This window comes from Castor canadensis, chromosome 11 (assembly GCF_047511655.1).
Source record: "Castor canadensis chromosome 11, mCasCan1.hap1v2, whole genome shotgun sequence".
In the NCBI taxonomy this organism is placed as follows: domain Eukaryota; kingdom Metazoa; phylum Chordata; class Mammalia; order Rodentia; family Castoridae; genus Castor; species Castor canadensis.
Genome location: NC_133396.1, coordinates 85,105,417 through 85,132,778, shown reverse-complemented (window position 1 = coordinate 85,132,778; position 27,362 = coordinate 85,105,417). Strand labels below are relative to the sequence as shown.

At 43.0% G+C, this 27,362-nt stretch overlaps 1 protein-coding gene across 25 annotated transcripts in view; it reads right to left on the bottom strand.

The window, feature by feature from the left end:
- Positions 1–24,870, bottom strand: part of Sec16b (SEC16 homolog B, endoplasmic reticulum export factor) — an 86,365-nt gene extending 61,495 nt beyond the window's left edge. For 6 of the 25 annotated variants that reach the window (XM_074047371.1, XM_074047381.1, XM_074047383.1 and 3 more), the window contains exons 1-6: positions 6,826–8,229; positions 5,601–5,950; positions 3,688–3,800; positions 2,809–2,929; positions 1,902–1,998; positions 588–732 (exon numbers count right to left, since the gene is read on the bottom strand). In XM_074047371.1, the coding sequence (XP_073903472.1) occupies positions 588–732; positions 1,902–1,998; positions 2,809–2,929; positions 3,688–3,800; positions 5,601–5,893 (769 nt within the window). In that variant the 5' untranslated portion in view covers positions 5,894–5,950; positions 6,826–8,229. The other 19 variants (XM_074047378.1, XM_074047373.1, XM_074047374.1 and 16 more) reach the window with 13 other exon arrangements.
- Between the last annotated feature and the right edge of the window lie 2,492 nt (positions 24,871–27,362).

The following is a 27,362-nucleotide window of genomic DNA, read 5'->3' as shown; positions in this document are numbered from 1 at the left end:
TACCTCACTGCTTTTCTTCAGTTTAGAAATATGTCACAAACATGATTCTGACCAAATTCCACCAGGGACCAAGATAAGTTTCTGGGTGGGCTAATTGGAAGAAGCCCAGGTTCTGTGTTCTGGTTCTATTTAAGCCTCACAGAATATGTCAGAATATAATGTAAGGATTTGATAATTTGGTCCAAGTGGTAGTGTACTCAGCCCAGATACTCAGTAAGGGTGAGACACCAAGGACCTCTGGATCCCAGAGCTTCTGTACCCATGGCAAGTCTCCTACAACCCGACAAAGCAATTATGTTGTGTGTCCCCAATTCTCTCAGGTCTTCAATTTCTTCACCTGTTATTTAAAAGCACCCCTGAGGCAGCATTCCCTTCTAAGAGCCAGCTATGGTGTAATCTCCCTTACAAGAGACAAGGTAGAACACAGGCCAAAGTTGGTTTCTCTACCTAGGAGGCCTGCATAAGCAAATGAGGTGGACAGTGCCCCTTTCCTGGAAATGCAGGGAAAGGGTGACTTTCCTGGAGACTTGTCACTCAGCCTTTCCTCATCAGACTCAACCAACTCCAATGGTCATTTTAGTACTCACCAGCCCGAACTGGTCTCCAAACTGCTGAAGCCTTAGGTTCATACTGCTTGGGGATATCTCCCATATACTGACTGAGCTCATAACTGCTAGAGCTCAGGCCAGACTCATGCTGCTCGAGAAGGTTGGACTTATTGGTCAGCGATGGCTGAAAGTCAAAAACCGTGAAAACACATGGGAAGCTGCTTCAGGGAGCTGGTCCTCCCAAGAGTTCCTTCAAAGAACCAAAATTCAAACTTTCCAATAAATACAGTGCATGCACATGTGGTGAAAGAAGGGGTCACTCCAGTTGACAGGTGTTTGCTAAAGGAAGCACTATGGCCCATGGGAAGAATGCCGGCCCTGAGGTCAAGGCCTCATGTTAAATTCCAATTCCCTGCTGCTGTGACCTCGGACAAGTGATTTGGGCTCTCTGGGCTCAATATCTTCATCTGTAATATAGCTGAATATATCTGTCCTATAGACTCTGATGACTTGCTTGTATTCATTCACCAACTATTTAATGAACACCTATATGCTCCAAGTACCTTTTCCTGGGGAGACGGGTATATAATAAATTCATAGAGCTTATATTCTGGGAAGATATGTATAAAAACAGTGGATTTAAAAGCTCTTTATACACTGTAGAGTGTTGTACACACGTGGGAAAGTGCTGTTCTTGGGTTGTTAATATTAGTCACAATAACATGTGCCCTACCCTGTCAAGCACTAGGTATCCAGAGGAAAACATCCACAAAATCACAGGAGGCTAATCAGGGAGACAAAATTAACACAAGCTTGTCAAAAATGAAAAGTGCATCCCTACAGTATCTTTGCAACTTTCCCATCAATCTAAAACTATTCCAAAACTAAAACTTAATTTGGAAAAAAATAAGAGCTCTATCTTGTGGTCCATGTGGTGCACACATCAAGATGTTAGAGTAAAGAGAATAAAGAATCAGGAAAGATTTCAAGCCCTGCTTTTCAAACCTGAATTAAAAGATTCAATAATGTCTCATTTCCTGGGTAAGCTAAATTGCTAGTGCCCTGGGGTCCCTAACACCTACCACTCAGTGGCAGCCTCTTCTCAGAGTGACATGGATCCTGCCAATTTGACAGAAATGTAAGTGGGCCAGATCAGGACCCTAGAGCCATAAGACTGAAACAGGAGGTCAGGAAAGAGAAGCATGAGTGGAGGCTCTGATGGAGTGGAGGAATGGGCACCTGCAGACAGCAGGCTGCTGGAGACCCCCATCCCTAGGGCTTTGCCTGCCACTAATGACAAGGTCCATTTGATTCACAGTCATGGGCCTCCAGCCCCATATCACTTTAGGTTACCTTATTCTTCTGATTCCGAGTAGGAAAGAGCCCCCCAGGCTGCTCCTGTCTAGAGCTGGAAGCAGGACTGTCTTTATAAGGGTTCCAGCTGGTGGATCTGCAGTGAAATGACAGCAGCAGTGAGACAGGTCCTGGGCAAGTTAGCAAGGCTGAGGTGCTCTCTGCTGGAGGCTGTCCCGATTCTAGATGTGGGCAGCTGTCAGGGTAGCCTGTCTGCCACAGGGGAAATAATCCCAGAAAACCAGGAATGCTTAGGTTCCAACCACAGTTACTGGAAGTGGCACATACCTGTGGAGAAGGGTGGCTCTCCACAGCCTGCCATCCTGGAGTGACTTAAATCAGAGCACTTGAACTGGTGAATTCCAAAGCTAAGGGCACCAAGATAGGTGCTTAGGTATACTTCGTCCCTATTCTGCCAAGGGAACTTTCCATTCTCACAGCCCAGAAGGGGCAGGGGAGAAGCACTCCAACCCCAGGCAGGACAAACCATAGGAACTCTGGCAAAGCCACATTGTTTCTGAAGCCAACATAGGATTAAGGTCCTCTTTTAAGACAGGCCATAAGCAGAAGTCACCTCTGAATTCAAGGCCTGACCCCAGGATCTGTACTCTTCCCCCAGGGTATTGTCAGTCAACAGCTGGCCCCCACCATCCTGGAATGCTCCCAGGTCCCTGTGGCTGGACCAAAAGCAGACAGGTGAGCTGGAGGCGTGGTTCAAGTGGCTTAGCATCTGCTGCTCAGGAAGACTAGCGCTCCAAGTTCAAACCCTGGTACAGCTAAAAATAAAAGTATAATTTCCAAACGTCCAGACAGGTTCTCAGACATGAGGGACTGCCATCAGATGCCCTAAGATTAGCCTAACAGTCTGACCAACTCTTGCCCAACTGGCCTCCCCTTTCACACTTACTGGAACTGAGCATCACTATTTGTTCCAAAAGGACTGTTCCGGTTTTCACGATGATGTTCATTGAGGTACTTTTGTTCTCCGTAATCTTCATACCAGATATAAGGACTCCCTTGCCTTGGCACTGCACCCTCAGAGAGAAGAAAATAAAGACAGGTCACTTGCTGTTTCTGAAAGTGTTTCTGAAACTTGCTGTTTCTGAAAGTCCCTTCCAAAAGATACATATCAAGCTATGAAGCAGAGGTACTGGGAACGCAGTAGGTATAAAAACATATTTGGCAAATTGAAGTAAATTGATAGGTGACAACCAACAATGAAAGTCCCCAAGATGCCTCTCTAAACCAATTAGCATGGCTTTATGTAGCTACACAGTGGTGGGGATCTGTGTGTGTGTGTGTGTGTGTGTGTGTGTTCAACATTTGAAACAGATTTCTCTCTGCTAGGAGGTCAGAAGCTGCCATTAGCACACTCCCTATCCCTGTGAGTGTAGAGTGTGAAACTCCTATTGGTGTGTGTCTGCCACCTCCAGGGTGAAGTGACAGCCAGACTCATATCACAGGCCAGCACAGCAGATGTCCTTAAGAACCAACTGACTTCACTATTATTTGATCAGTAACTATAACCTTGGCTACAAGGAGAAGTAGGAGGAAAATGTGGATGAAGTGCAAAGTATCCACAGTATCAGTAACACAGGAATACTTTCCATACCATTCCCACATGCAAGAGAAGCTCCAATCTCAAGACATGGAGTTGCCGATTCTCTGCTGTGGTTTCATCTGCCCAAAGGGAGGCTTTGAACATGGTGCCAGTGGTCTCTGCCCTGCCTGTCAGGCCTGCTGCACACTCCCAACCTCCAAAGGCTTCCTGGAGATCACTCCATACCTCTTTCTTCCTGCAGCCACTGCGGGTGTCCACGATAGTAGTAATTTCCATAGGTATATTCTTCCCTCAGTGTTGGAGAGTGGCATCTCCGATAGGCATCCTCATAGCCTGGCCTATGAGATCACAAAGAAGGTCAGTCATCTGAGGCCAAGTGTAGTAAAGAGAGAAACCAAGGGAGAAGTGGACAAACTAAGCCATTTCAGAGGACAGAATGGACATCAGTCTAGAATCTACCAGAAAAACACAGTTCATTCTAGATCCCATAAACAGAAAACCCAGAATCAGAGAAAGGGGGGGGCAGTGGTCCTTGTTATATAAGGCTGGGATTTTAAAAGCAAAATTTCTATTTAAAATTCTTTTTTTGAAAAAAAGAAAGCTATTTTACTTACAACTCTTTTTTTTAATAGTAAAATTCCTTCTCCCAACAGTATAGGAGTTGTGAACTTAGATATTCTCTGAGAAGACCCCATTCTGAGAAGACTGTGTAAGACCCCAATATAGCATTGTAATTTCCATGCATATTCCAGATAGAAAGGAGATGAAAAGGTCAAGTCGGACTATCTTAAATCTGATTGTTTTTACTGTCTCTGTCCTTAATATACCTCCCTTTGGGAATTCAGCAATTCAAAAAGATTTGAAAGGAACATCATGTTGTTGGTATTTTCTTTATCAATTAATAATACTTTAGGGCCAGGCGCAGTGGCTCAAGCCTCCAATCATATCTACTCAGGAGGCAGAGATTAAGAGGCTCATTGTTTGAGGCAGCCCAGGCAAAATGTTCCCAAGACCCCATCTCAACCAACAAAACCTGAGAATGGTGATGTGTGCCTGTCATCCCCGCTACTCAGAAAGTGTAAATAGGAAGATCAAGGTCCAGGCCAGCTGCGGGCATAAAGGGAGACCCTATCTCAAAAATAACCAAAGCAAAAAGGGCTGAGGGAGTGGCCCAAGTAGTAGAGCACCTGCCAAGCAAGCAGGAGGTCCTGAGTTCAAACCCCAGCACCACCAAAAGAATAAATAAATAAGCAATACTTTAGCATGGCATAAAAATGACTGTCATAATTTCAACCCTATGTATCATCTTAACTGGAAAAGGCAAAGTAGAACATAGATGTTTTCATACTCCAGAAAATATTCAATCCAATGCTATTGATTAGAATTTGGAGGGGAGTAAGAATTACAGATTCTCCATCCTAGAATTACCTTGCTGTGACCTCTTCCTTCTGAATGTAGAGCCTGTAAGTCTACTTTTGCCTCCCCTGAGGTGAATGTTTCAAGTTCTCATTCACTAAGCACAAAGTTTCTGCATGTCTCTCACTCTCCAGGTACTGTTCTAGACACTGAGACTCTTCTGGGTGCTGGTGGTATCAAGTTGAGATCCAAAGACTATGAGAAACTTCACACAGGGCCTAAGAAAAGTCTTCCCATAGTCTACATGTGTTGACTTTTGCAACATCTTGCCAGAGGAAGAAGGCCTCAACTGCTCTTAAGAATTTCTACCCTCTATCACTCTCCCATGCCCTTTCAATCACATCGTGATGGCTGCTTTATCCCCCTGGGAGATAAAATGAGGGAAATACTACCTTCAGTCACCAAAAAAAAAAAACAAAAAAAAAAAATCAGGAGAGGACAGGTTTGAGATAAGCCAATGGAGCAGAGTGGAGAAAGAAAAAAAAGAAGAAAGGGAAAAAAGGAGAGTCAAGTGTGTGGGTGTGCATGCCTATAAATTCCAACACTTGGGAGGCCGAGGCGGGGTGATCCCAAGCTCCAGGATCACACAGCAAGACACTGCTTCAAAAAAGCAAAAACAAACAAACAAAAGAGGAAGAGGGGGAGAAAGGGAAGAAGGAAAAGAACAATCTGTTCATAAGAGTTTAGGAGAATAGGATCCATTCCAAGCCCTCAAACTATACCTCAAGTACATCTGACTAGGATAACCCCGTTCATAGTAGTCAGCACTGGACATAGGTAGAGGCCACTCCCCAGGCCTGGCTGCATAATGGGGCTGTTGTGGGTCAGCCCTGGGGTCCTGCGGGGGCTGTGGGCTCCCTCGGACATCTTGCCATTGATGGAACCTCTCTCCATTGTGCCGAGGGTGAGGAAGAAGCCGATGATGTCCTCTCCAAAGATCTCGGTCTACATCCTTTGATGGCGCCATGGGCCTCCCCCGTGGCTGAGATGAGCCCTGGGGAACCCAAGGTTCCATCCCTGACCCTTTGAATTTCTCTTGGGTTTTGAGACTGTTTTGTAGTTATTTATTTTCCTGCACACAAAACAAAAAAGAAACAGTCACCATTTAAACTTCATATCTAAACATGGTGGTTGATCAGGTTTTATGAAAAGAGCAACTATGATTGTCAAAACCCTATCTAAAACAAACCGTATGGGACCAGACAGAGAAATCTGAAAAAATAAAACCTCAAGCTGAGACATGAAATAAATAACAAGCTAGACAATTATATTGATGCTGCTAAAAAATTAAAAAGTACATATGGAACAACAGATGTGGGAAGCAAGGGAGACAGATACCAGTAATAGACGCAGCTACAAATGCTATCAAGGAATCCTAATTAATGTTTCTTCATTTATCCCACCAGCAAATATTGATATGACACTTAATATGGATGTGCTGAGGTATCATAGAAATAGAGCCGGCCTTGAAGAGATCCAGATCAGGGTTCAAATCCTAATCATGCCACTTACAAGCTGGTTAAATTTTTTAAGCCACAATTTCCTTATGGAGACCATAAAAATTATTTGCAGGGTTATCGTCAGAGTTAAAGTTAACGTATGGAAAGTGCCTGAGACACTGCCTAGCATATAATAATAAAAGATAAGTAGGTGTTATCAAATATAAAAATGAGGCTATTTCCTAAGCAAAAGCAAGCTTAAATTGATCCCTTCAAAAGACACCTTTGCTGCATCCTTACATTAACCTCTACAAGAATGGGACCTCAGAACCTGGCCATTCTTGCCCCTCCTCCAAGAAAGCCAACAGGTGCAAGTTGAGGGCTGCTGATAAGAGAAAACAGAGAACCGGGTCTCAGAGTTCTTCCTGGCTGGAGACTTCTCCCTTGCAGCAAGCTAACTTGCCACATTCATTCCTCAGCATGGGAACTAGCTCCAGGAACTAATTACCTTCCAAGTTCCTCTGGCCACATGACAGAGGAGAATGTGCCAAGGGAAAGCACAGCTCAGACCTTCCTTCTGCTTAGGGCCCCCTGAGGCATCAGCACACACAGGTGAAGTTGGCTCCCATCTTTCTTCTCCCTTGGGAACTATTTTAGGTTATAAGATTTGATCAAATCTATTCACTTGTTCCCACTCCTGAAACTCCCAGCCTCATCTAAAAATTCATATCAGATCAAAAGGTCAAAAGGGTGTGTGGCGAAAGCAAAGATGTCATTCTGCTCGGGTGCCATGGAGCCAGGGTCCAGAGCCATGAGCCAAGAGCTGTGAGACAGCAAGATGGACAAGAAGAACTGGGCACAGAGGGGCCTTCCACCTCCAGGTCTGTCACAGCTCAGGGGAACCTGTGTCCTCCTCTCCATGCCAGCTCACTTCTTTCAAAAAGGCAGGCACAATGACTGCCTTTGCCAGCAAATCTGAGGAAAGGCCCAATGCCCAAGACCAAGTGTGAGGGTCCTTGGGCCTTTCTTAAAGGGTCCATAAAATTCAACACCATTTGAGCACATACGTAAGCAGAACAAGAAAAAAGTTGCCTTCACTTTGTCCCCAGTTATTTCCACTCAGCAGCCTGTCCCCAGCTACAAAGGCACAATACCCAATCTCTTCACTGAAATCTCATCATTTTGTTGCCAGTCACCAACTCCAGCAGGTTAGATCTCAGATTGAGGAGACTGAACTAAAAACATGTAGGATTCTCAAAATAAGTAAATTTTATCTGTCATGCCAAATCACACCTCACATGACTGAGCCCTGGTCCCAGCAGGGACAAGAGAACCTGTCTAAATCTGACAACCCAACTCAAAGAAGGGAAAGAAGGACGTTCTGTTCCCACACACCTGCTCTGCCAGTTCCCACCTGCTTCAGCGCTGCTCAGGGACTTGCCCCGGTCTGCCTCCTCTCCTCCTGGAGACTGTCAAAGTCCAGGTGCCACATCTACCAAGACTTACCTGGCCCTCAAATCCACAGCCAGTTAGTTACCTTTGCAGCTGCCCGGCCTCCATGGAGCTGATTCATTAGGGCAAAGTACGGTGCAGCTACTGTGGGCTGGGGAATGTCCTGACTTGGAGTATTTGCTCAGTACCTGCTCAGAGACTGGCGCTTCTGATTGCCTGGATGTGGGCTGAGCCAGCCTCACTCGTGTGAGAACACATCCAAACCCCCACAGCAAACGCGGAAGAGAGACACCAGGGCAAGGAAGTCCAGACAGCCCCGAGGCTGCCCGGTCTACAGAGAGCACCACCTGTGCCGGTAGATTCTTGGCGCTGTCATTGGCCAGCAACCTCTCTGAGTCTCACTTTCTTTTCCTTTAATTTGGAGATAAGCCATATTAATGTTACTGAACAGCACGTGATTCTCAAGTAAGTCAAAGGTAAATAGGATCTTTTCTCTTCAAAAGAGATGAGCCAAAGGCACTGGTGGAGGTACAGGATACTCACAGGTAGGAGGTAAATACCTGGATTGCGTGGTGTGGGTTTTGCTCATTCATGTTTCTCTCTGTTGGAGCCTGGATATGTAATCAATTCTGTTATCCAGCTGGAAGGCCCAATATTAGACTCAAGGCACTGACGTTTTCTAATAAAAAAATAATTTCTCACATTTGGAAAACACATTTCCCCAGCATTATCAAGGTAAACACAGAGAAGTTTATGTCTCCATTTGAATAAATGTTTTAAAATTCAGTTTTCTCTTAAAAAAAAAAAAGCCCAAAGGTTTATTCTTTCAAAAAAAAAAAAAAACTCTTAACTGAGTTCCTGTTATGTGCCAGGATTTGACACACATACATGTGAAAGACACAGTCCTTGCCTTCAAAATGCTTAGCTCAAATTAGCCTCTCCTGTAGTTACTGATCCAGTGGAAATCACCACTGTTGGGTCTTATGGTCAGATAGGTGATGTGTCTAAGCCTTAAGATTTTCTCTCAGCCCTTCACCTGACTCCTAGGACCAAGCAACAGAGTGAAAAATTCTCAAGGCATGGGTAATAGATTCTTACCTCACTTCTGGGCAGTGAAATCTGGCTCCCCCGTGGCTGCACTGCTGTTCTTAATGCCTCTGGGAAGAAATACTAGAGAAAGGCACAAACATTGACAAAGCAGAATGAGAGCAGGGTTGATATGGCAGACTCAATATCAAATTAGTTTTCTGACATATCACAGTAAGTCATAAATTTCTGATGTAACTCTTTTAGCTTATAACATGGCATTACACCTGCCCTATACCACCATCTGCATTACCAGGGTGTCAGCTTTGGAAAAGAGCTTAGGGATTATTTTAGCAACTTGACTTTTTTGGATGATAAAACTAACATCCACAGAGTTAAAGTGATTTACACAAAAATCACAAACCTGTGAGGATTATATTGGTATTCTGTAGCTGCCTTACACAGGCCTTACAAGTTCTGATTATGTAATATTTAAGTGTGAGTCAGTCTTTGGACCACGGATAATTTTAAATTCACCATGACGGTAATATTTATTCCACAGAAATTGACAAATGTTACAAAGCAAGGTTGTTTGCTTGTGTGTTTGTTTTTCAGACAGCCAGTTCACCAAAATATTGAGTTCAACCTCAAACTCTTAGTTCCTAATTCAGTGTTCCTTCAATGACAGAACTGTCATTTGGTTGCTAGCCTTTGCTGCACATTTCTGGTTTAAGCATCTAGCCCTGTTATTCCAAATGCTCCTTTTGTGACATCCCAAAGCATCTCTAATTATCTCAAGAGTTATTATGAAACTCTTAAAATACTCACCAATCAAAATTAATTTTAATTAGCTTTAATTATTTTATATAGACATATGGCATAAAACAGTTATATGGGTCACATAATGAAATCGATTGTGGTGGGATCTCATCACTCCAAAGCATTTGAGATTTTATCAGTCCCTGCCTTCCCCAACACAATGTACTAGAGTTACTAAGTCTTTCAACCTGGCAGCTCAATTATTCCTAGTTTTTAAAACAAATTTACCCAACTTGACAATGCATTAAGAGCTCAGTCTCCACCAGGAGGTAAACTACAATTAGTCTTACCACCCCAAGTTCTGTTTGCTGTGCTTTGCATGATCCCATAGACACATTCATGCCCAAACAGCTACACTGTTTACCCTATTCTTGTCTCAGTTTCCTGACTTGCTAGAAGCCTAGATGAGACACAAAGGGTAAAGGCAACTATGGGGCACTTGGATGCTCCATTAAAGAGTTGATATAGAGTGAACAATAAAAAGGGATGAATGTGGAGAGATTGGAGACACAGCAAAGCAATACAATTACTGAAGGAACAAATCTCAGAAGAGCTGGTCATATAGAATCCAGGCCATAGTGGAAAAAAATGGAACTTCATCTAGAAGAGGGCCACTCATTCCATTGAGAGAAAGATAAAGAAGTTGAAGATGGGCACAGATGGAGGCAAGGGGACTGGAAAGAGAATTCTCTGTGGAGTAGAATGGCAAGCTTCACTGGCTAGCTCCAGGTTGAGCATTTGGTAAGGAACTTGAGAGACATCATGAAGGTTTAGAATGGCCAGTGTGGAAAACATGAGTGGGCTTCAACTAGGAACACACTTCAAGTGGGCTGGAAATGCACCCGTTATTGGACAGCTCTGCTGACTTTTATCTCTAGGGATAGTGACCTTCTGTGCTTGGATCCATGCTACACCTGCAGTGCTTGACCCAGTGCCTGACATGTGACAATAGCTCAATTAAGTTTCATTTGTCAACACCTTCAATGTATACTTGAATATTGAATTAAACTTTGATGAGGAGTTTCTACAAAAAATACAAGAGAATGTTGAGGCAGTGAGTTAAGGGAGCTGACCAAAGAGTGGGTGAAAGAATGTCATAAGTGGAACAGAAACAAATTATTTGCATACATTATTAAACCAAGGTCCCTAGCTATAATTTTTTTTCTGGTGGGACTGGGATTTGAACTAAGGTCTTTGCCCTTGCAAAGCAGGTGCTCTACCGATTGAGCCACACCTCCAGTCCATTTTGGTCTGGTTATTTTGGAGATGGGGTTCTCACAAACCACTTGCCCAGCCTGGCCTTGAACTGATCCTCCCCATCTCAGCCTCCCAAGTAACTAGGATTATAGGCATGAGCTACCAACACCCACAAAAACCTTAAATTTTAATAATAACTTTCAAACTCTTAGCCAAAGTGAAGATAACTGGACAGTTACCATACCTTCATTCCAAGCAACATTTGATTCATTGTGGCTCTTTCTAGTTAGCAAGCATCTCATATTGCTGACTCTAAGAATGAGTCAAGGGATGAAGGATTTGTGGGGAGTGGGGAGTGGTCTCCTAGCTCCAGCAAAGCCACCCCTGGAGCCAGTCTCAGAGATTGGCCACGAAAGTTCTGACTCTCCCTTCAGGTGAGCTGTGTTACAGGCAAGACTCAGAGCAGCAGGTGCTGGTGAGCAGTTCCAGTTATCAGAAAATGTGCCAGGAAAAGATGGTGCCTGTGCCAAAAACAATTAACCTGGCATAGGCACTATAAGCCACCAGTGCCCATCCTGAACTGTTACTTCTACTGCAACCTGAGGAGTAAAGGTTTGGGCACAATGCATGTTTCATATTGGACCAAGGAACCCTGAAGATGAGCCCTGGCTAAGGGCTCTTTAAGTGTCACCTCCCTGACAGCCTGCAAATCTGCTCTTCCTGCACTTACCTCTGCTGCCAAGAGCTAGAAAAATAACTTATCACTCACTAAGACAAAACCATCCATACCTCCTTGGCAGCCCTGGACTAATGGAGGCCCCACTTTCTCCTTTCTTCACCCCTCCCATTTCTTTGGTGTCCCCTGAGTCAGGAAGACCAAGGCAGCATTAGAATGCTGTTGTGACTTCTGACCCCATGTCAAGCTCCAGGAGATAGGGTGACTTACAAACCTGCTAAATGAAATAAAGGACTATAATATTTCTGGTGTGCTTTCTCAGCTGCAGGTCAACGGGATGTAAATTCCCTGGAGGAGAAGCAGAACTCAGTGATCCTGGAATAAGACTACCTGGCCATGAATCCCAGCTTCACTGTCTGCTGGCCGTGTGAACTTGGGCACATTGCTCTGTGTCTCATTTTCCTCATTTGTAAAGTTGGGATGATAATGGAACTTCCTATCTCACAGAGTTATTGTAAGGGTAAAATTAGATTAAGAATGTACAGAATACTTGGCATATAGAAAATATTTGCTAACTGTTCATTGTTATCGTTTCCCTGGAAACACTGGAAAGTGCCCACAAAGTAGTCAGCACACATCATCCATTAGGGATTGATTGGTTATCCATTCATTACTGCCGTGAAACCCGCAGCTCACCCTTGACAATGCAGTGCTCCCAAGGAGCCATGGGATCCAGGAAACAGAGAAATTGTGTCATAAACGGGTTAAGGTGAAAATATCAGAATTAGTGAATTTAAGGAAGTGTAGTCCAATTCTTCTCACACAGGAGTATGTATTACCCCAGGGACAATGGGAAATGCCATGGAATAAGCATCAATTTTCTTTCATAAGCAATTTAAAGTAGCATTTTAATTGAAAGTAAATACAAATATTTTGGAGTAAGATTCAAATTTCATTCATTTTTGAGGCAAAACATGAGATGTCAAAGAAATGTCATACTAGCTATGAGGCACATACACACATGCACACACATTCATGCACACACACACTGCACCCCAGAAGTCATTCCCTGCCATTTGATGGGAAAGTGTAACAGACACACGCTGAACAAAAGCAGACATTCAGACACACAGAGCCAATGAGCTGGAAAGACTCTCTGGAAAGAGTCCATCCCTGCAGGTGAAACCAGGTCTAGGTCAGGGAGACGCAAGCCAAGGCCCTTGCTCACATGCAGTTTTGCCATTTACAGGCCAGAGCACTTCAAGCTTTCTATTTCTGTGTAAAATTCTGCATTATATAAGACTATCTACAGGGTCCCCAGTTGCCCAGTGGCTCTCTTCAATTTACCTGGGACATTAAGCGTTGGTTCTTCAGGGAAGGTAAGTCCTCGGACTCTTTATTGACACACACCCCAGTATTTTTAGAGTCAAGACGCAATTCCTGATGGATAGCACACAGCCAGACTCAGACTCTCAGTTCAGCTGTCTTGAAGGAACAGCCACCATGCCACCCAGCAGACTTCTCCTCTCCAGGTTATACAGCCCCAATCTTGCTTGTGTTTCCTTATAAAATACCCTATCTTAATCATTTGGGGGAGGAGCAAAGGTTCAGAGGGAAAAAAATAGGAATTGAAGCCTAGATTTAGTTTTTCTATGCTGTTTCCAAGCCATGTGCCTTTGGAAAAATCACCCAATCACTATGAGCCTCAGATTCTTCATCTTTAAAATGAAATTGAAAAAAAAATACTTCCTAGGGCTGTGGTGTGAAATGAAATGATATATGGAGAAACACCAAAGGAAGTGCCTGTTAAACACAGGAGTGGGTTTCCAACTGATTTTTACCTTTCTCTCTTCCAATTCTTTACATTCTGTTAAAGGTATGAGAAGCTAAACTTCATACAAAAATAATAAGGATGACACAGAATAGTGGTAATGAGCTCACTTTGCATTCAGAATTGGATTTGAGTTCCATCACCTCCACTGACTGTGAGATTCCAAGCGAGTTATTTAACCTCTCAGGCAATGTGTCCCTCTTTGTTCAATGAGTATATAATAATGGTTATATCTTCAAAAGGTTATAGTAGAATAAATCAGACAAAGGCTAGGTGCAGGGACTCACACCTGTAATCCCAGCTACTTGGGAGGCAGATTGGGAGGATTGCAGGAGTTTCTCAAGATCCCATCTCAATCCAGGAGGCATAATGTCCAGGCTGACTAAGCATAAACGAGAGACCCTATCTAAAAAACAACTAAAGAGAAGACTAGGGGCATGGCTTAAGTGGTAGGGCAACTGCCTCGCAAGTGAGAGGCCCCAAGTTCAATGTCTAGTACTGAGAGAGCAGTCTCTCTCATGTCCATGCCATGTACTGGATTTCATTCAAATCTGATGAATGAATGAATACATGAGCTAGGAAAAGCACTGAGCACTGTCTGCACATAGTAAGTATTCAACAAAAGGCTTCTGTCACATTTAAAAGAGTGCAGCAGAAGAGAAACCTTCTAGGCTGTTCTGGGTACATGTTCTTCCTTAGATTTTATCTTAGTCAAACTATACTTTAGCTATACTTTGTTATTGACTCATAATCTAATCTGAGGTTATTGTTTCTGTTCTTTCTCTCTTCATAATAATCCACTGCAATTATAGTTTGTCTTCCCCAGAGATGCTTGTAATTTTCATTACCCCATGCCATCAGTAAAGTTTGTCCATTTTAGCAGCAATAAAACCAAGAGGAGAAAGGGTAAGTGATTTCTCCAAACTCACTCAGTGCATCAGTATTAGTCATTAAATGGAGGAAAACCAATCACAGTACTTCTAGTCCAACACTTTGGTTCAAAAAAGCACACTGCTTAGTAATAGCCATGAATATATTTAACACAAAAATGCAATTATTTAAAAATCCATTCTATATGACTAGAATGATTACACCCTTTGAAGTTATCAACCTGTATAAATAGATTCATTCAACCTGATGATAGATAGGTAGGTAGGAAGCTATTCAGTGATAAAAATAAGAACTCAAAAATTAATTTCTATATTTTCTCCACATCCCATTTGTCAGCCAACAAAGTTTCATACTACTTTCTGGTGTTCTACTCCTCTGCCCACTGTTCTATGTACAGAAATAGCCCGGGTGTGAATGCATACACATGTTTTAGTGGCACTCGTGTCCCTTGTTCCTTCAGTCTGGAATAAGTGCCTGCAGATAAAGCAATGTTCACCAGCAGTGATGTTCTAATGCTGAATTTAGCACATCAGGGCAATTTCCGTAGGAGCCTCATATGAGACCAAAAACCAAAATTAAACTTCAGTTTCTGGAGGACACTGAAGGGCATGACAAGATGATGGAGAAGTTTCTTTCCTAAGCATCTTTGACACGACGGATGCACTTTGTATGCCCTGTGACATTAATGACACTATGGCACCATGTCCTAGTGCTGGTCCAGGCGTCATCCACTGAACAAATCATATCACTAACTGACTCCAACTGAGGTATTACCTCACCCCTGGGAGAATGAAAAAATATTTTGTATTCAGTGGTTTAAGCTTAACTGACAAAAGGTAGTGTTGAATAGTTGAGACTAAAGAAACCATTCTAGCTGCCTTGCCAGCCACGAAGAAAGGAGTCGAACCTGGCCTCCCAACACTTAGGTTGTTTGCATGTACTTAAAATCAAAGTCTGCTATTTCTGCCTGTCCTGCAGCTGATCCTTAGCTTCTGGCAATTGATCATTAACTTTCCTTTGATGAGTTCCCTGCCCTTTCTTAGGCAGTATGTAGTGTATTGGGCCAACTATAAAAATGGGCACAAAATTCAGATCTGGACACTAAGGGTCTGGTATCTGCCAGTCGTCGTGATTAATTCTGCAGTCAGCACGTGGACAGAGGCACATCTGAGAAGCATGCACCCAGGACTTAGGCTCTAACTACCGGAGAAAAAGAATGCTTCCCATCGGGTTGACTGAGATAACAGGATGTCAATGTGGAGCTGCAGGGGGCCATGTGCCCCCCATTCAATAACAGCTTATTAATTGACTATTATGCACCCCATACTGTTGCATTAGGAATATAGAAATAAAAACACATAATTTTGTTTCATAGATTTTTCACCATCAACAGGCAAGGCAAATAAATTATTGTCTTTAATAAAATATGGTAAGTGTTAGGGTAGAGGTTACGTAGATTCTTACAAGTACAGAGAAGTCACAACTGGGCCTCCAAACTCACTGAGACTTGTTGGAGAATTAGGACTTAATTGAGTAAGTTGGAGAAGGGATGGGTCCTGAAGAGAAATCAGTAAGTCTCCTGACCTGGAGGGGAGGTCCAGCTGGGATCTGGTAAGCCATCTTACTCAAGCAGGCTGGAGGGAGGGAATGCCCGTTCAGTGACGTGGGGAAAAAAAAGCCCAACCAAGCTGGGACTGAAGCACAGATGCCTTGGATCTTCACTGAAGACTGTGAGGGGCCACTGAAAGATTTGGAAGGTGGGTAGCATCATCAAGTTGGCATTTTAGAAAATCACTTACACAAAAAAAAAAAAGAAAATCACTTATATTGTAATGTAGAGAATGGTTGGGAACAGGGCAGGGGGTGGGCAGTGCCAGATGGCAAGGAAGCCTTAAGAGGCATCAACCTCCTTAGTCAGTGATGCTCAAAAGAATTGAAGGGAAGGATGAGCAGAGTGGGTGTCAGATTCAAGAGGCAACAAGGAAGCAGAATAGCTAGGATCCAGAGGTTACTTGGACATGCAGTGCTCTGGACTGGTGACTGTGGATGGTGATGTCCTGATCAAGCTAGGAGAAACTAGCTTGTTAAAGAAAGGGAGGTTGAGTTTCCTGCAGAACAGTGTCTTGAAGATGTGTAAGGAGGTGACTGCAAGTTAGGAACTCCTAAGAGAAGCCTGAGCAGACACACATTTGTGGTGGGTGGTATCTATCACTTCCTTCCTGAAGATTTGTGCATGCTTTAATTTAGGCATTATCAGCACATAAGTCATAACTGAAATCATGGATATGAATGAGATTGTCAAGCAGGAGCACAGACTTCAAAATGAAAATAACAGTTTAAGGTGAAAGACAGAGTTAAGAGGAGTCCATGAAGATTGGGAAGGTAGAGTCAGAAAATCATCAAAGCAGCCAGGGAGGAGAGAGGGTCAAGAAAGTGGAAGAAGCAAAGAGAACAGATACAATGACAGAACAAGTCATAAACAAACTTAAAAGTGTCTGCCAGATTCCCAAGTGTTGATGGAAGGAGGACAAGGAGGAGGAATTGTGTGTTTTCATTGACTGGTTTGCTGGCTGGTTGGTTGGTAAAAAATGGCAGACACTCAAACATGTTTTACTCAAGGTGAAAGCCAACAGAAAGGAGAGGCTAAACATGCAGAGGGAAAAAACTGGGGAGGCGGGAATGTGGTGGTACCTGAGGAGACTGATACAGATGGACGGTACAACAGATGGGACTTGTCCCAGGTCAAAAAACATACCTCTGCTTTTGGGACGGGAGGGAGACAGCAAGGATGTTTTGATGGCCATGAGTCAGGCTAGACAAGGTTGATAGGAGAAAATGTATATGTAATAATTATATTAAATAATTCTACTTTGTCCATCATTCTGTTAAAACATGGGACTCCCATAGTTTCCAATGTCAAAAGTGACTATGTTGATGGTGACAAGTTTCAGGAAGCAAAGGTGCACCAGTCACCAATGGTGGGTAAAACTACAGCATGTCTTATTTTTTGACTCGATTTTTTTTCATACTTTAGCCTATAGGTCACCCGATTTGAAGAAATGTCATAGTCCTTGTGATGCTTTTGTGTCTTGCACCCAGCAGTGAAGGAACTTGTTTCAATCACTTAGCATTTGAAAATCAAAGCCTAGCTATTGAAGATGAGTTGATGTGGAATTGCTACCTTTAAGATATCTTTCTCAAAAGCAATCTTTCCTTCTACCCATATCATACTGTACCTGGGCTCATAGAAGAAGATGCTCCCAGTTTTTCTTACAGAATATCACAATCTGATGAGGCCTGCTTGATGACAGGTGAAATCCACTCCATAAGTAGAGCACCCATCCCTGAAATGAATATGAAGAAAATCCAGTGCTGTAGAAGCTACGCAGCAAGCATAAACTCACTCTAGGTGAGGAGTCGATTACTGAGGAGGTTATCCATCCCAGTACACTCATTTTATAGCACGTAAGCTGAAGCCCACAGTGCCATATGGTTCAACGGGATCAACGCCAGGACTCAAATCCAGGCATACAGACTCCCCCAGCCCAGTGTTCATGGCTCCTCTCAGAACGTCTGTTTTTCCTGCTGGGCCACAAACTCCAAGGGGCAACAACATCTTCCATCTTGTTCACTTAGGTATTCCCAGCATAGATGTGGCACTCAGAAATACCTGTAGGTCAGTAAGTTACTGATACTCAGGGTAGATCACTAGTGGCCATTTGTGAGGTTTCACAAGGAGATGAACATCAGAGTAAGAGTCTCAACAGAAAAAAAAAAATCACCAATCCATAAACACATAGTTTATGAACTCTGCAAATACCAGAAACTCTGGACATAACTTCCAGGGTGGAAGCCTTGGGAACAGCAGCCATCCAGCCACCTCTTGCTAATGGGATCTGTGCCAGGGTCTCATCTGTCACAGAGTTGGCAGTCATCACACCTCTAGTCATCTATATAGCTTGAGAACAGAAGTTTCCACATTGCCTGGAAGTCAGCTTGAACCAGCTTGAATCCTCCTTAAAATATCTAACAGGCTTTCTCCTCTCCCCCAAACACTGTAATTGCTAGCCCTCCTTTCATCTTACCATAATCAAACCTGCCTAAATTTTCATGTAAGTTGAAATCACATGCACACCAGCCATGCATTCTGTCCACAGGAGACAGCCCATGCCAGAGTATGCAGGCACTCTACAAAGTGAAGGTTTAAAAGCAGTATTAGCCACAGCTGAAGTGAGGTTTTTCGAATGAGACCCTGTTAAGTTCTTTATTTTGCTGAAACCATGTGCTGGCATAATGCCTTTCTCCTCTGGTTAAAACCAAATGCTTCTCAAATGAATCAGCTAAAAGGGTCTCTAGTGGGAACTGCATTCTCTCTTAGCATTCTTCAGTTTGGGTTTGGTTTGGGTTAATTGGTTAATGGTGAAAATAAGTACTTACATCTTTTGCCCCTAAATCAGGAGTTGTTGCTGCTGCTGCTTCTGCTATATCCCATCATGACAGCCTGCTGTTACTCACAGCTGGCAAACACTGTAAACTGTGATGCCACGTCAGCTACACAGAACCTTTCTGCTTTGGCAACAGTTTCCCAACGGAATTATTTAGTATGTAGCTCCAGAGGCTGGAAACATGATCTGACCACCATCTTGAGAAGGTCTCATTACGCAAGAATGCTACTTGAAATTACAGAAAGAAACCACACGTACCTTTTTGTGTGTCTAATGAAAATTCCAAGGAGAACCTAAATATTATATTGGCTTTCTAAACAATCATGACAGCATGGGAAAAAAAAAAACTAGAGTCAGTAGGGATCGTAGTTCATTTAGAAAATCGAGTTTAGAATGGCAAAAAAACTGAAAAGGCTTTTGCTCATTGATAGGGAAATAATTGAATAAATTATGAATCACTTATGTTTTGAAACATTAAACTATTAATAAATAATAAATTATAGCTATACCCATGGACTAAGGGTTTTCTATGACATATTATTGAGTGAAAATTGTAACACCATAGGCCATAATATGTACATATATGAATATGTATAATGATACAAGATTATACATTAGTGTGTATGTATCAACATAGATAAAAGTACATAAATGAGACATGCCCAGCAGTTACTAATGCTTCCTTTGTTTGAGGGAGAAAGTAGGAAAGGGAGTGTTGGTAGAGGGGAAATAACTTTTTTCTAAGGCTTACAATGAAGAAGCATTTATTACATCCTACTCTTGAAAAACTGTCCCTTTCTGAGTGGTGGGTATGACTAAAGAGAAGTATGCATAAGTTTACAGAAGTGTTAATTAGATCTTACAGCAGTAGGATTCCAGGTGACTTATTTTCCTCTAGATATTTTTAAGTATATTTCAATTTTTTTCCCCAAGGAAAACGATGTAGGTAATCTGAAGAAAGCAAAAAGGTGTTTTCAGTATGTGAAAATCATTGACAAGTGGTAACTTGCTTGAACTCTTATGTTTCTGAGTGCTCTGCTGAATCTTAAATAGATTTTTTTTTCTCTCTCTCTCTCTGTTCCAAACACACTCATGAATTCTAAAGATGTTCATGTGCTTATCTGAAACAGACAAGCCGTGCCAAAGAGAATGTAAAGCACTTGCTCAGACCTCACACAGCCGTCCCTTACTTACAGACTGTTGTCAGAGGTGGGTCACATCATCATGTCCTTCTGTGATGTGTGCTACAGAGAGGGATCCACACAGCACAGGCCCACACAGACATGTTGCTGGTGGGGAGGGTTAGGGGGTGCAGTCCACACAGCCTCAGATAATGCTGCCAGGGATGACTCAGAAATCGTTTGGGAAAATGCCCATTGAGGAAAGAAGAAGGGATTTGCAATTGACCGACCAATCCCTCTATTTCAGCAACAAAGCCAGAAAAAAAAAATGGAAAATAAAGCTCTTATTTTGCAAAATTAGAACACAGGAGAGGTCACTCTGTATTTCCTGGCCACATTTTTTTTAATTAAAAAAGAAGGAAAGTATATAAATGTTCTTGGACATTAAGCAATCTTAATTATAAGGAGAAGTTTAGGAAATTCAATTTGTTCAGTCACCATAAAAACTGTGCATCCACTATTCACAATAGCCAAGTTATGGAAACAGCCAAGATGCCCCACCACTGACGAATGGATTAAGAAAATGTGGTATCTATACACAATGGAATTTTATGCAGCCATGAAGAAGAACGAAATGTTATCATTCGCTGGTAAATGGATGGAATTGGAGAACATCATTCTGAGTGAGGTTAGCCTGGCTCAAAAGACCAAAAATCATATGTTCTCCCTCATATGTGAACATTAGATCAAGGGCAAACACAACAATGGGATTGGACTTTGAGCACATGATAAAAGCGAGAGCACACAAGGGAGGGGTGAGGATAGGTAAGACACCTAAAAAACTAGCTAGCATTTGTTGCCCTTAACGCAGAGAAACTAAAGCAGATACCTTAAAAGCAACTGAGGCCAATAGGAATAGGAGACCAGGAACTAGAGAAAAGGTTAGATCAAAAAGAATTAACCTAGAAGGTAACACACACGCACAAGAAATCAATGTGAGTCAATGCCCTGTATAGCTATCCTTATCTCAACCAGCAAAAGCCCTTGTTCCTTCCTATTATTGCTTATACTCTCTCTACAACAAAATTAGAAATAAGGGCAAAATAGTTTCTGCTGGGTATTGAGGGGGTGGGGGGAGAGGGAGGGGGCGGGGTGGGTGGTAAGGGAGGGGGTGGGGGCAGGGGGGAGAAATGACCCAAGCCTTGTATGCACATATGAAAAATAAAATTTTAAAAATAAATAAATAAATAAATCAAAACAAAACAAAAAAAAACTGTGCATCCAATAGATGTATGTATGAATCAGAAGGCATATATTATGTGTACATGTGTGTAAGTATTACCTAGAATCGAGAAAGCTCTCATTTCAGATTTACATAGGGAAGAGGCCTCGATTTCAGTTAAATGCCTGAATCATAGAATTGTTCTAAAATAACTTTTCTTTAATGTTGTGTTATTTTCAACTACAAAAATAATCTGGATAGCTGGGCACTGAATCCCAGCACTAGGGAGGAGGCAAGAGGATAGAGAGGTCAAGGCCAGCCTGGGCTGCATAGTGAGGCCTTGTCTCAAAATCATAAAGAGAGAGAGAAGAGAAGAGAAGGGAAGGGAAGGGAAGGGGATGAAAGGGGAGGGGAAGAGAGGGGAGGGGAGGGGAGGGGAGGGGAGGGGAGGGGAGGGGAAGAAAAGGAAAGGAAAAGAATCAGAAAAAGGAAAAAGAAAAGGAAAAGGAAAGAAACACTTAGCTATCTTACAGCGGAGGCATTCCAGATGACTTATTTTACTCTCTACATTTTTAAGTATATTTCAGCTGCTATTCAAGGAAAACTGTTTAGGTAATCAGAAGAAACCATAAGGCTTTTTATTATGTAAAGATAAATGGTTAATAATTTGTCCAAACTAGAATCCCTACACTTTTTTTCTCCTAAAAGAATCTTGTCTTAGTCCATTTAGGCAGCTATAACCAAATACCCTAGACTGGCTGGGTTATAAACTTACTTCCCATAGTTCAGGAGGCCAGGAAGTTCGAGGCCACAGCACGGCAGATTTGGTGTTTTGTGAAGGCCTGCTTCCTCATACTTGGTTGTCATTTCACTGCACCCTCACGTGGTGGAAGGAAAAAGCAGCTCCCTCTGGCCTCTTCCAAGGGCACTAACCTCACTGGTGAGGGCTCTGCCTTCAAGACCTGATCATCTCCCAAAGGCCCCACGCTCCTAACACCATCACTGTGGGTTGAGGATTTCAACATGTGAATTTCAGACCACAGCATTGATCTCTAATTCATCCTATCATTTTAGAAATAACTAAAGATTCAAAGAGGATAAATAACTTGTCCAGGCCACACAGCGGAACTCAGGGCCTCTGGATCTCAGAGCCCAAGCTGCAGCACCACGCTGCCAGTATTAAAAGCCTGCGAGACCCAGTTTAACATAGCTAGATAAGATGCAGATGCTTGCTTTGTATGCAAAGAACACTTCGTTCGACTTATGGAAAGACTAGTTAAGTATGGTCTGCCTTTCACATCTTGCCTTGCAATTTGTTACCTATCCTTTGTCCTGTTAATAATCACTCAACTAAATGCAATGAAGGATACAAATAGACATCCATAGAAAACAAAATGTAGCTAGGCACGGGTTTCTCACACCTATAATCCTAGCTACTTGGGAGGCTGAGATCAGAAGGATGGTGGTTCAAGACTAGCCTAAGCAAAAGTTTGCAAGATCTCATCTCAATGGGTAAAAGCTGGATGTGGTGGCACATACCTGTCATCCCAGCTATGGCATGGAGCATAAGCAAGGAGGATCACCATCCAGGCTGGCCTGGGCAAAATGTGAGATCCTATCTCCAAAATATCCATGTAAGGTCAGGTGTGGTGGCTTCCACCTGTAATCCCAGCTACGTGGGAAGAAGAAATTGAGAGGATTGTTGTTCAGGCCAGCACAGGAAAAAAGTTCATGAGACCCCATCTCAACCAAGAAGCTGGGTGTGGTGCACACCTGTCATACAGCTATGTGGAAGGCATAAATGCAAGAATAAAGTTCCAGGACAGCCCAGCCAAAAAACAAAGGTGAAAGGTGAGACCCTATTCAAAAATGACTAAAGCACAAAAGATTAGCGAACATGAGGCCCTGAGTTCAAATCCCAGTAACCCCACACACATGCACACAAACCCCACTGTCAATAAATGCCAAGTGTGTAATGTCAGCAGCAAGTGCTGTGTTCCCAGGACACTTCTACACTTTGGGCTATTCTTAACAAAACTGGGTCTGACTTCATGTAAGACTTGTGACCCTAAGCTTAAACCAATATTGCAATTTCACGACCACACCTTTCCCCTACTTAAATAGAGACATGTCTGGCCAGGTGGTCCAAGCCTATAATCCCAGCTACTCAGGAAGTAAAAGCAGGAGGACTGGAGTTTAAGGCCAGCACAGGCAAAGTTAGCAAGACCCTACCAGAGAGAGAGAGCTTTGTAAAATGTGCAGCCATCTTAGATAAATTGAGGAAGTTGGTATGGTAGCTCACCTACATCACACTAAAAGATTGAATAACAGGAGGAAGATGTGGTGACTGACACACTCCAAGGTCATAGCCTTTGGGTCTCAAAGGTGCGTCCTTTCCAAGACCATCAGCAGACTGGAGTTGTTAGCTCTGAACCAAAGCTCATGGTAGAAAATAACAACTATAAATGTCTGTTTTTGAAAGAATTTTAAGCTCTACTCCTTAATCTAAAATACTCATTCACAAATAACCAAAAATCTCATCTTTTTCTGCCTCAACACTGAGTCAAGTGATAAGACATCTTGCACTCCCCAGGAACAACTGGGGAAAGCCCATTTTTAGAACAGAGGCTACAAGGCACAATGGTGCTTTGTGTTGGTCTGAAGCCACACAGCCAGGCTGGGCTCCTAGCTGTGCCACTGTCTAGTCCATCATTTCAGGTAAATCACTGGATCTGTCTGGATCTCAGTTTCCTTATCTATAAAATGGGAGTAATAGTAAACACCACAAGGGCTATTATGAAAAGTGAACAACTTCAGGTAGTAAGCTCAAAAAAGTGAGTAGTCTATGCTTTATGCCTTCAATCTAATAATAATTATTTAACATTTGTTTAGGGCTTGTAGTGAGTTGTTTTGCCTTGTATTTTACCTATAAATTTTCTGGGGGTGGTACTGAGGATGGAATTCAGGCCCTCATGCTTGCTAGGCAAGCACTTAAGCCATGCCCCCCAGTTCTTTATACTTTGGTTATTTTTCTAGATAGGGTTTCATGTTTTTGCCTGGTGCTGGCCTCTGACTATGATCACCCTATCTCTACCTCCCAAGTAGCTGTGTACCAACCCACCCAGCTTGTTTGTTAAGAAAGGGTCTTGCTAACTTTTGCCTGGGCTGACCTTGAACCACTATCCTCCTATCTCTATCTCCCTAGTAGCTTGGATTATAGGCATACGCCACCAGACCTGGCTTGCATTTTATATATAATTTTATGCTTCCATATAGGAGCCCTACAGAGTAGTTCCCATTATCTATTTCTCTTATTATAGATGTGAAAACTGAAACTCAGAGAGGGCGAGTACTTTGTTCAAAGCTCCACAGCTGGAGAGAACCATACTAGGATCAAGAAGTTTTAATCACCATTTGTACTTCCTCCAAAGTCAACAATTCAAAAATACAAAACACAGATCCATTCCTTTGTCCATTCATTCTCTTGTTCATTTGCTGAAAGCCTGCTGTGTGCTGAGCACTGCACCTGGTGTTAGCATGTAGAGATGAACCAGGCAGGTGAGGAGGAAGCCTTCGTGCTGTGCTAGTGACAGAGAAGGACAAGTCAGCAAAAATCAATCAATTAGGTGATGTCAGGTAGTATGCGTGCTGTGAAGAAAGTAAGGAAGAGTCAGAGCATGGAGTGTCAAGGCCAGATGGGAGGCTGTGTCAGGAAGAGAAGTCATGGAGTGCTTTGCCCAGAAGATGAGAACCATCCAAGAGCTAGAGGGAGGTGTGCAAGGCAGAGCAACTGTGAGTGCAAATGTCTGGAGGCAGGCATAAGCTCAGCCATGGAAGGGTGAGGCCAGCACTACCAGAAGGAGCTGGTCTAGAAGAAGTTGTAAAATAGCCTCTCAAAGAACAAACAAGTGAATTAACTGGGGGAATGAAGCAGCACTGAAAAAATGCTCAAGCTGTGTTCATAAAATTAAGACCAAGATTCCAGCTGGGTGTCTTATCTGGCACATTGTGTTACTTGGTGCTTAGATGCAGCATGAATAGGTGGTAGAGAGTTACTGGATCTGTGGGTTTGCCAAGTGAAAACAAAAGAGGGAGAGAGAAAGGGAGAAGGAGAGGCAAGGGAGTTGAGCCTGGACCCTGGACTCAGGTTGGGAAGGTTGGAAGGTGAGACTGGAGAGTTGTGATGGATGGTGAAAAGGTATGAGGATGATGGATTAGTGGACCTGGTAAAGCCGGAGTGGAGTTGGGGTTCTAGAGGAAGTGAGGTAGAAGTGAGGAGGTGGAGATCAGAGTAAGGTGCCAGAAACCAAGGTTTCTAAGGTGGGGCAAGTACTCACAATGACCAGCAGCAGAGTACGATCATGAGAATGGGTGGCTGAGGTAGGAGAAAGGGGCGTTTGGAAACAAGGAGGTTAAGGATTCAACTGGCCAAAATGCTACTTGGATCACCCACATCAGTGGTTCTCAAACCTGGCCACATACTGGAAGAATGTGGGAACTCTTTAAGTATATTTACATGCCTCTTACCCCCAAAGATCCAGGGAGAGAAGAAGAGTCATCCCAGCGATGGGAAAGAATGATCTAGTGGGCATTGTATTCACCAAGAGAGGCCAGGAGTGGTGGTAAAGAGAGCACAAGAAAGCCACAAGTGCCCCAAGCTTCAGTGAAGACACAGTGAAGGCAGACTGGTGGGTGACTGCGGTATGGCAGGTTTCTGGGTATCCATAGGGCCCGTGCTTCAAAGCTGAGGAGGGAGGGATTGTTAACGAGGAACAATAATCTGAGAGTGGCCATGAGGAGCAAAGAAATGGGGGACGAAGTCAAATAAAGAGCTATACAGAGCTGTGTTGGGAGCATGGCCTTAGGTAGTCAGCAGACAAAGCAATAAAGCATGAAAAGACTAATAACACAGCCCTCAGGGAAAGGTGAATAATTCATTCTAATTAGAGCCTCCCTTTTGTAGTGATGTGCTACTCAGTGACACAGGTATGTCCTAAGAAATGTGGTGATGGATGATTTTATGTACAGATACCACAGCGCATACGTACCCCAACCTATATGGTATAAGTTGGTCCCTTGGTGCTCCTGGCTGCAAACCAGAGATGTACTTAACAGGAGATGTGTGAGGCTGCTGCCAGTTCACACAGCATGCTGTTTACAGTGAACTTTTTTTCATAAGTGGAAGAAGTAAATTCTAAAATAACAATAAAAAGTCTAGTATGGTGACTAAACAAACCAGAAACACAGCCATGCATTATCATCACCAAGTATTCCGTGCTATACATCATTGCACTTTCAGACAACTGGCAGTACAGTAGGTTTGTTTATGCCATCACCACAAACACGTGAGTAATGCATTGTGCTACAACGACACGGTAAGCCATAGATGGCTACAAGGTCCCTAGGCAATAGAAAATTTTCAACTCCATTACAATGGCAGCATATTTGTGGTCCACAGTTGACTAAAACCTCATGTGGCACATGGCTATATTTTGTTTAGACTCTTGGGCAGCATGCTAGTTTCCTATAGCTGCCATAACAAATTAACACAAACCTGGAGGTTTAAAACTAAAAGAATCTATTCTCTCCTCATTCTAGAGGCCATAAGTCTAAAATCAGGTGTCAGCAGGCCCATGTTCCTTCCTAAGGCTCAGGAGGAGAATCCTTCCAGCCTCTCTCTTGCTTCTAGAGGCTCCCAACAGTTCTTGCCAGTCCTTGACTTGTGCTCCAGTGCTCCAATTTCTGTTTCTGTCTTCACATGGCCATCTTCCCTCTGTGAGGGTTCAAATCTCTCTCTCCTTACAATGATTCCAGGCATTGGATTTAGGGGCCACCCCAAGTCAGCACGACCTAATGTTAATTTGATTATATCCACAAAGACCCAATGTCCAAATAAGATTGTTTTCACAGGTACCAAGGACGAGGATGTCAACACATCTTTTAAGGGGTACAAGGCAAATCATGACAGGCAGTTCACAGCAGTGATGTGACAGTTAGGTATGATATTCTTAAACAAAGAACATAGGCTCTTTGGGCCACTATTAAAATCACCACAACTAGAAGAGGATCCACAGTGGGCTTTCTTTATAGACCTCAGAGAAAGGGCAGTTTGAACGGATGCACACACTGCTTAGTGGGCCTTCCCCAAACCTGCCTGAGGAACAGAACAGAGCCAATTCAGGGGAAACCCATCCTCATGGGATGGAAACAGTTTCAACAAACTTTCTTTTCTGGACAGGTCAGCAGTATCTTCCAGTACACATATAGCACATATTTGATGAGAAGCCACAAATTGACAAGATAATGAGAGCCTAAAAGATTTTCTGCTATCTTACCATTAGCAGAAAGCAATGAAACTGGAGAGA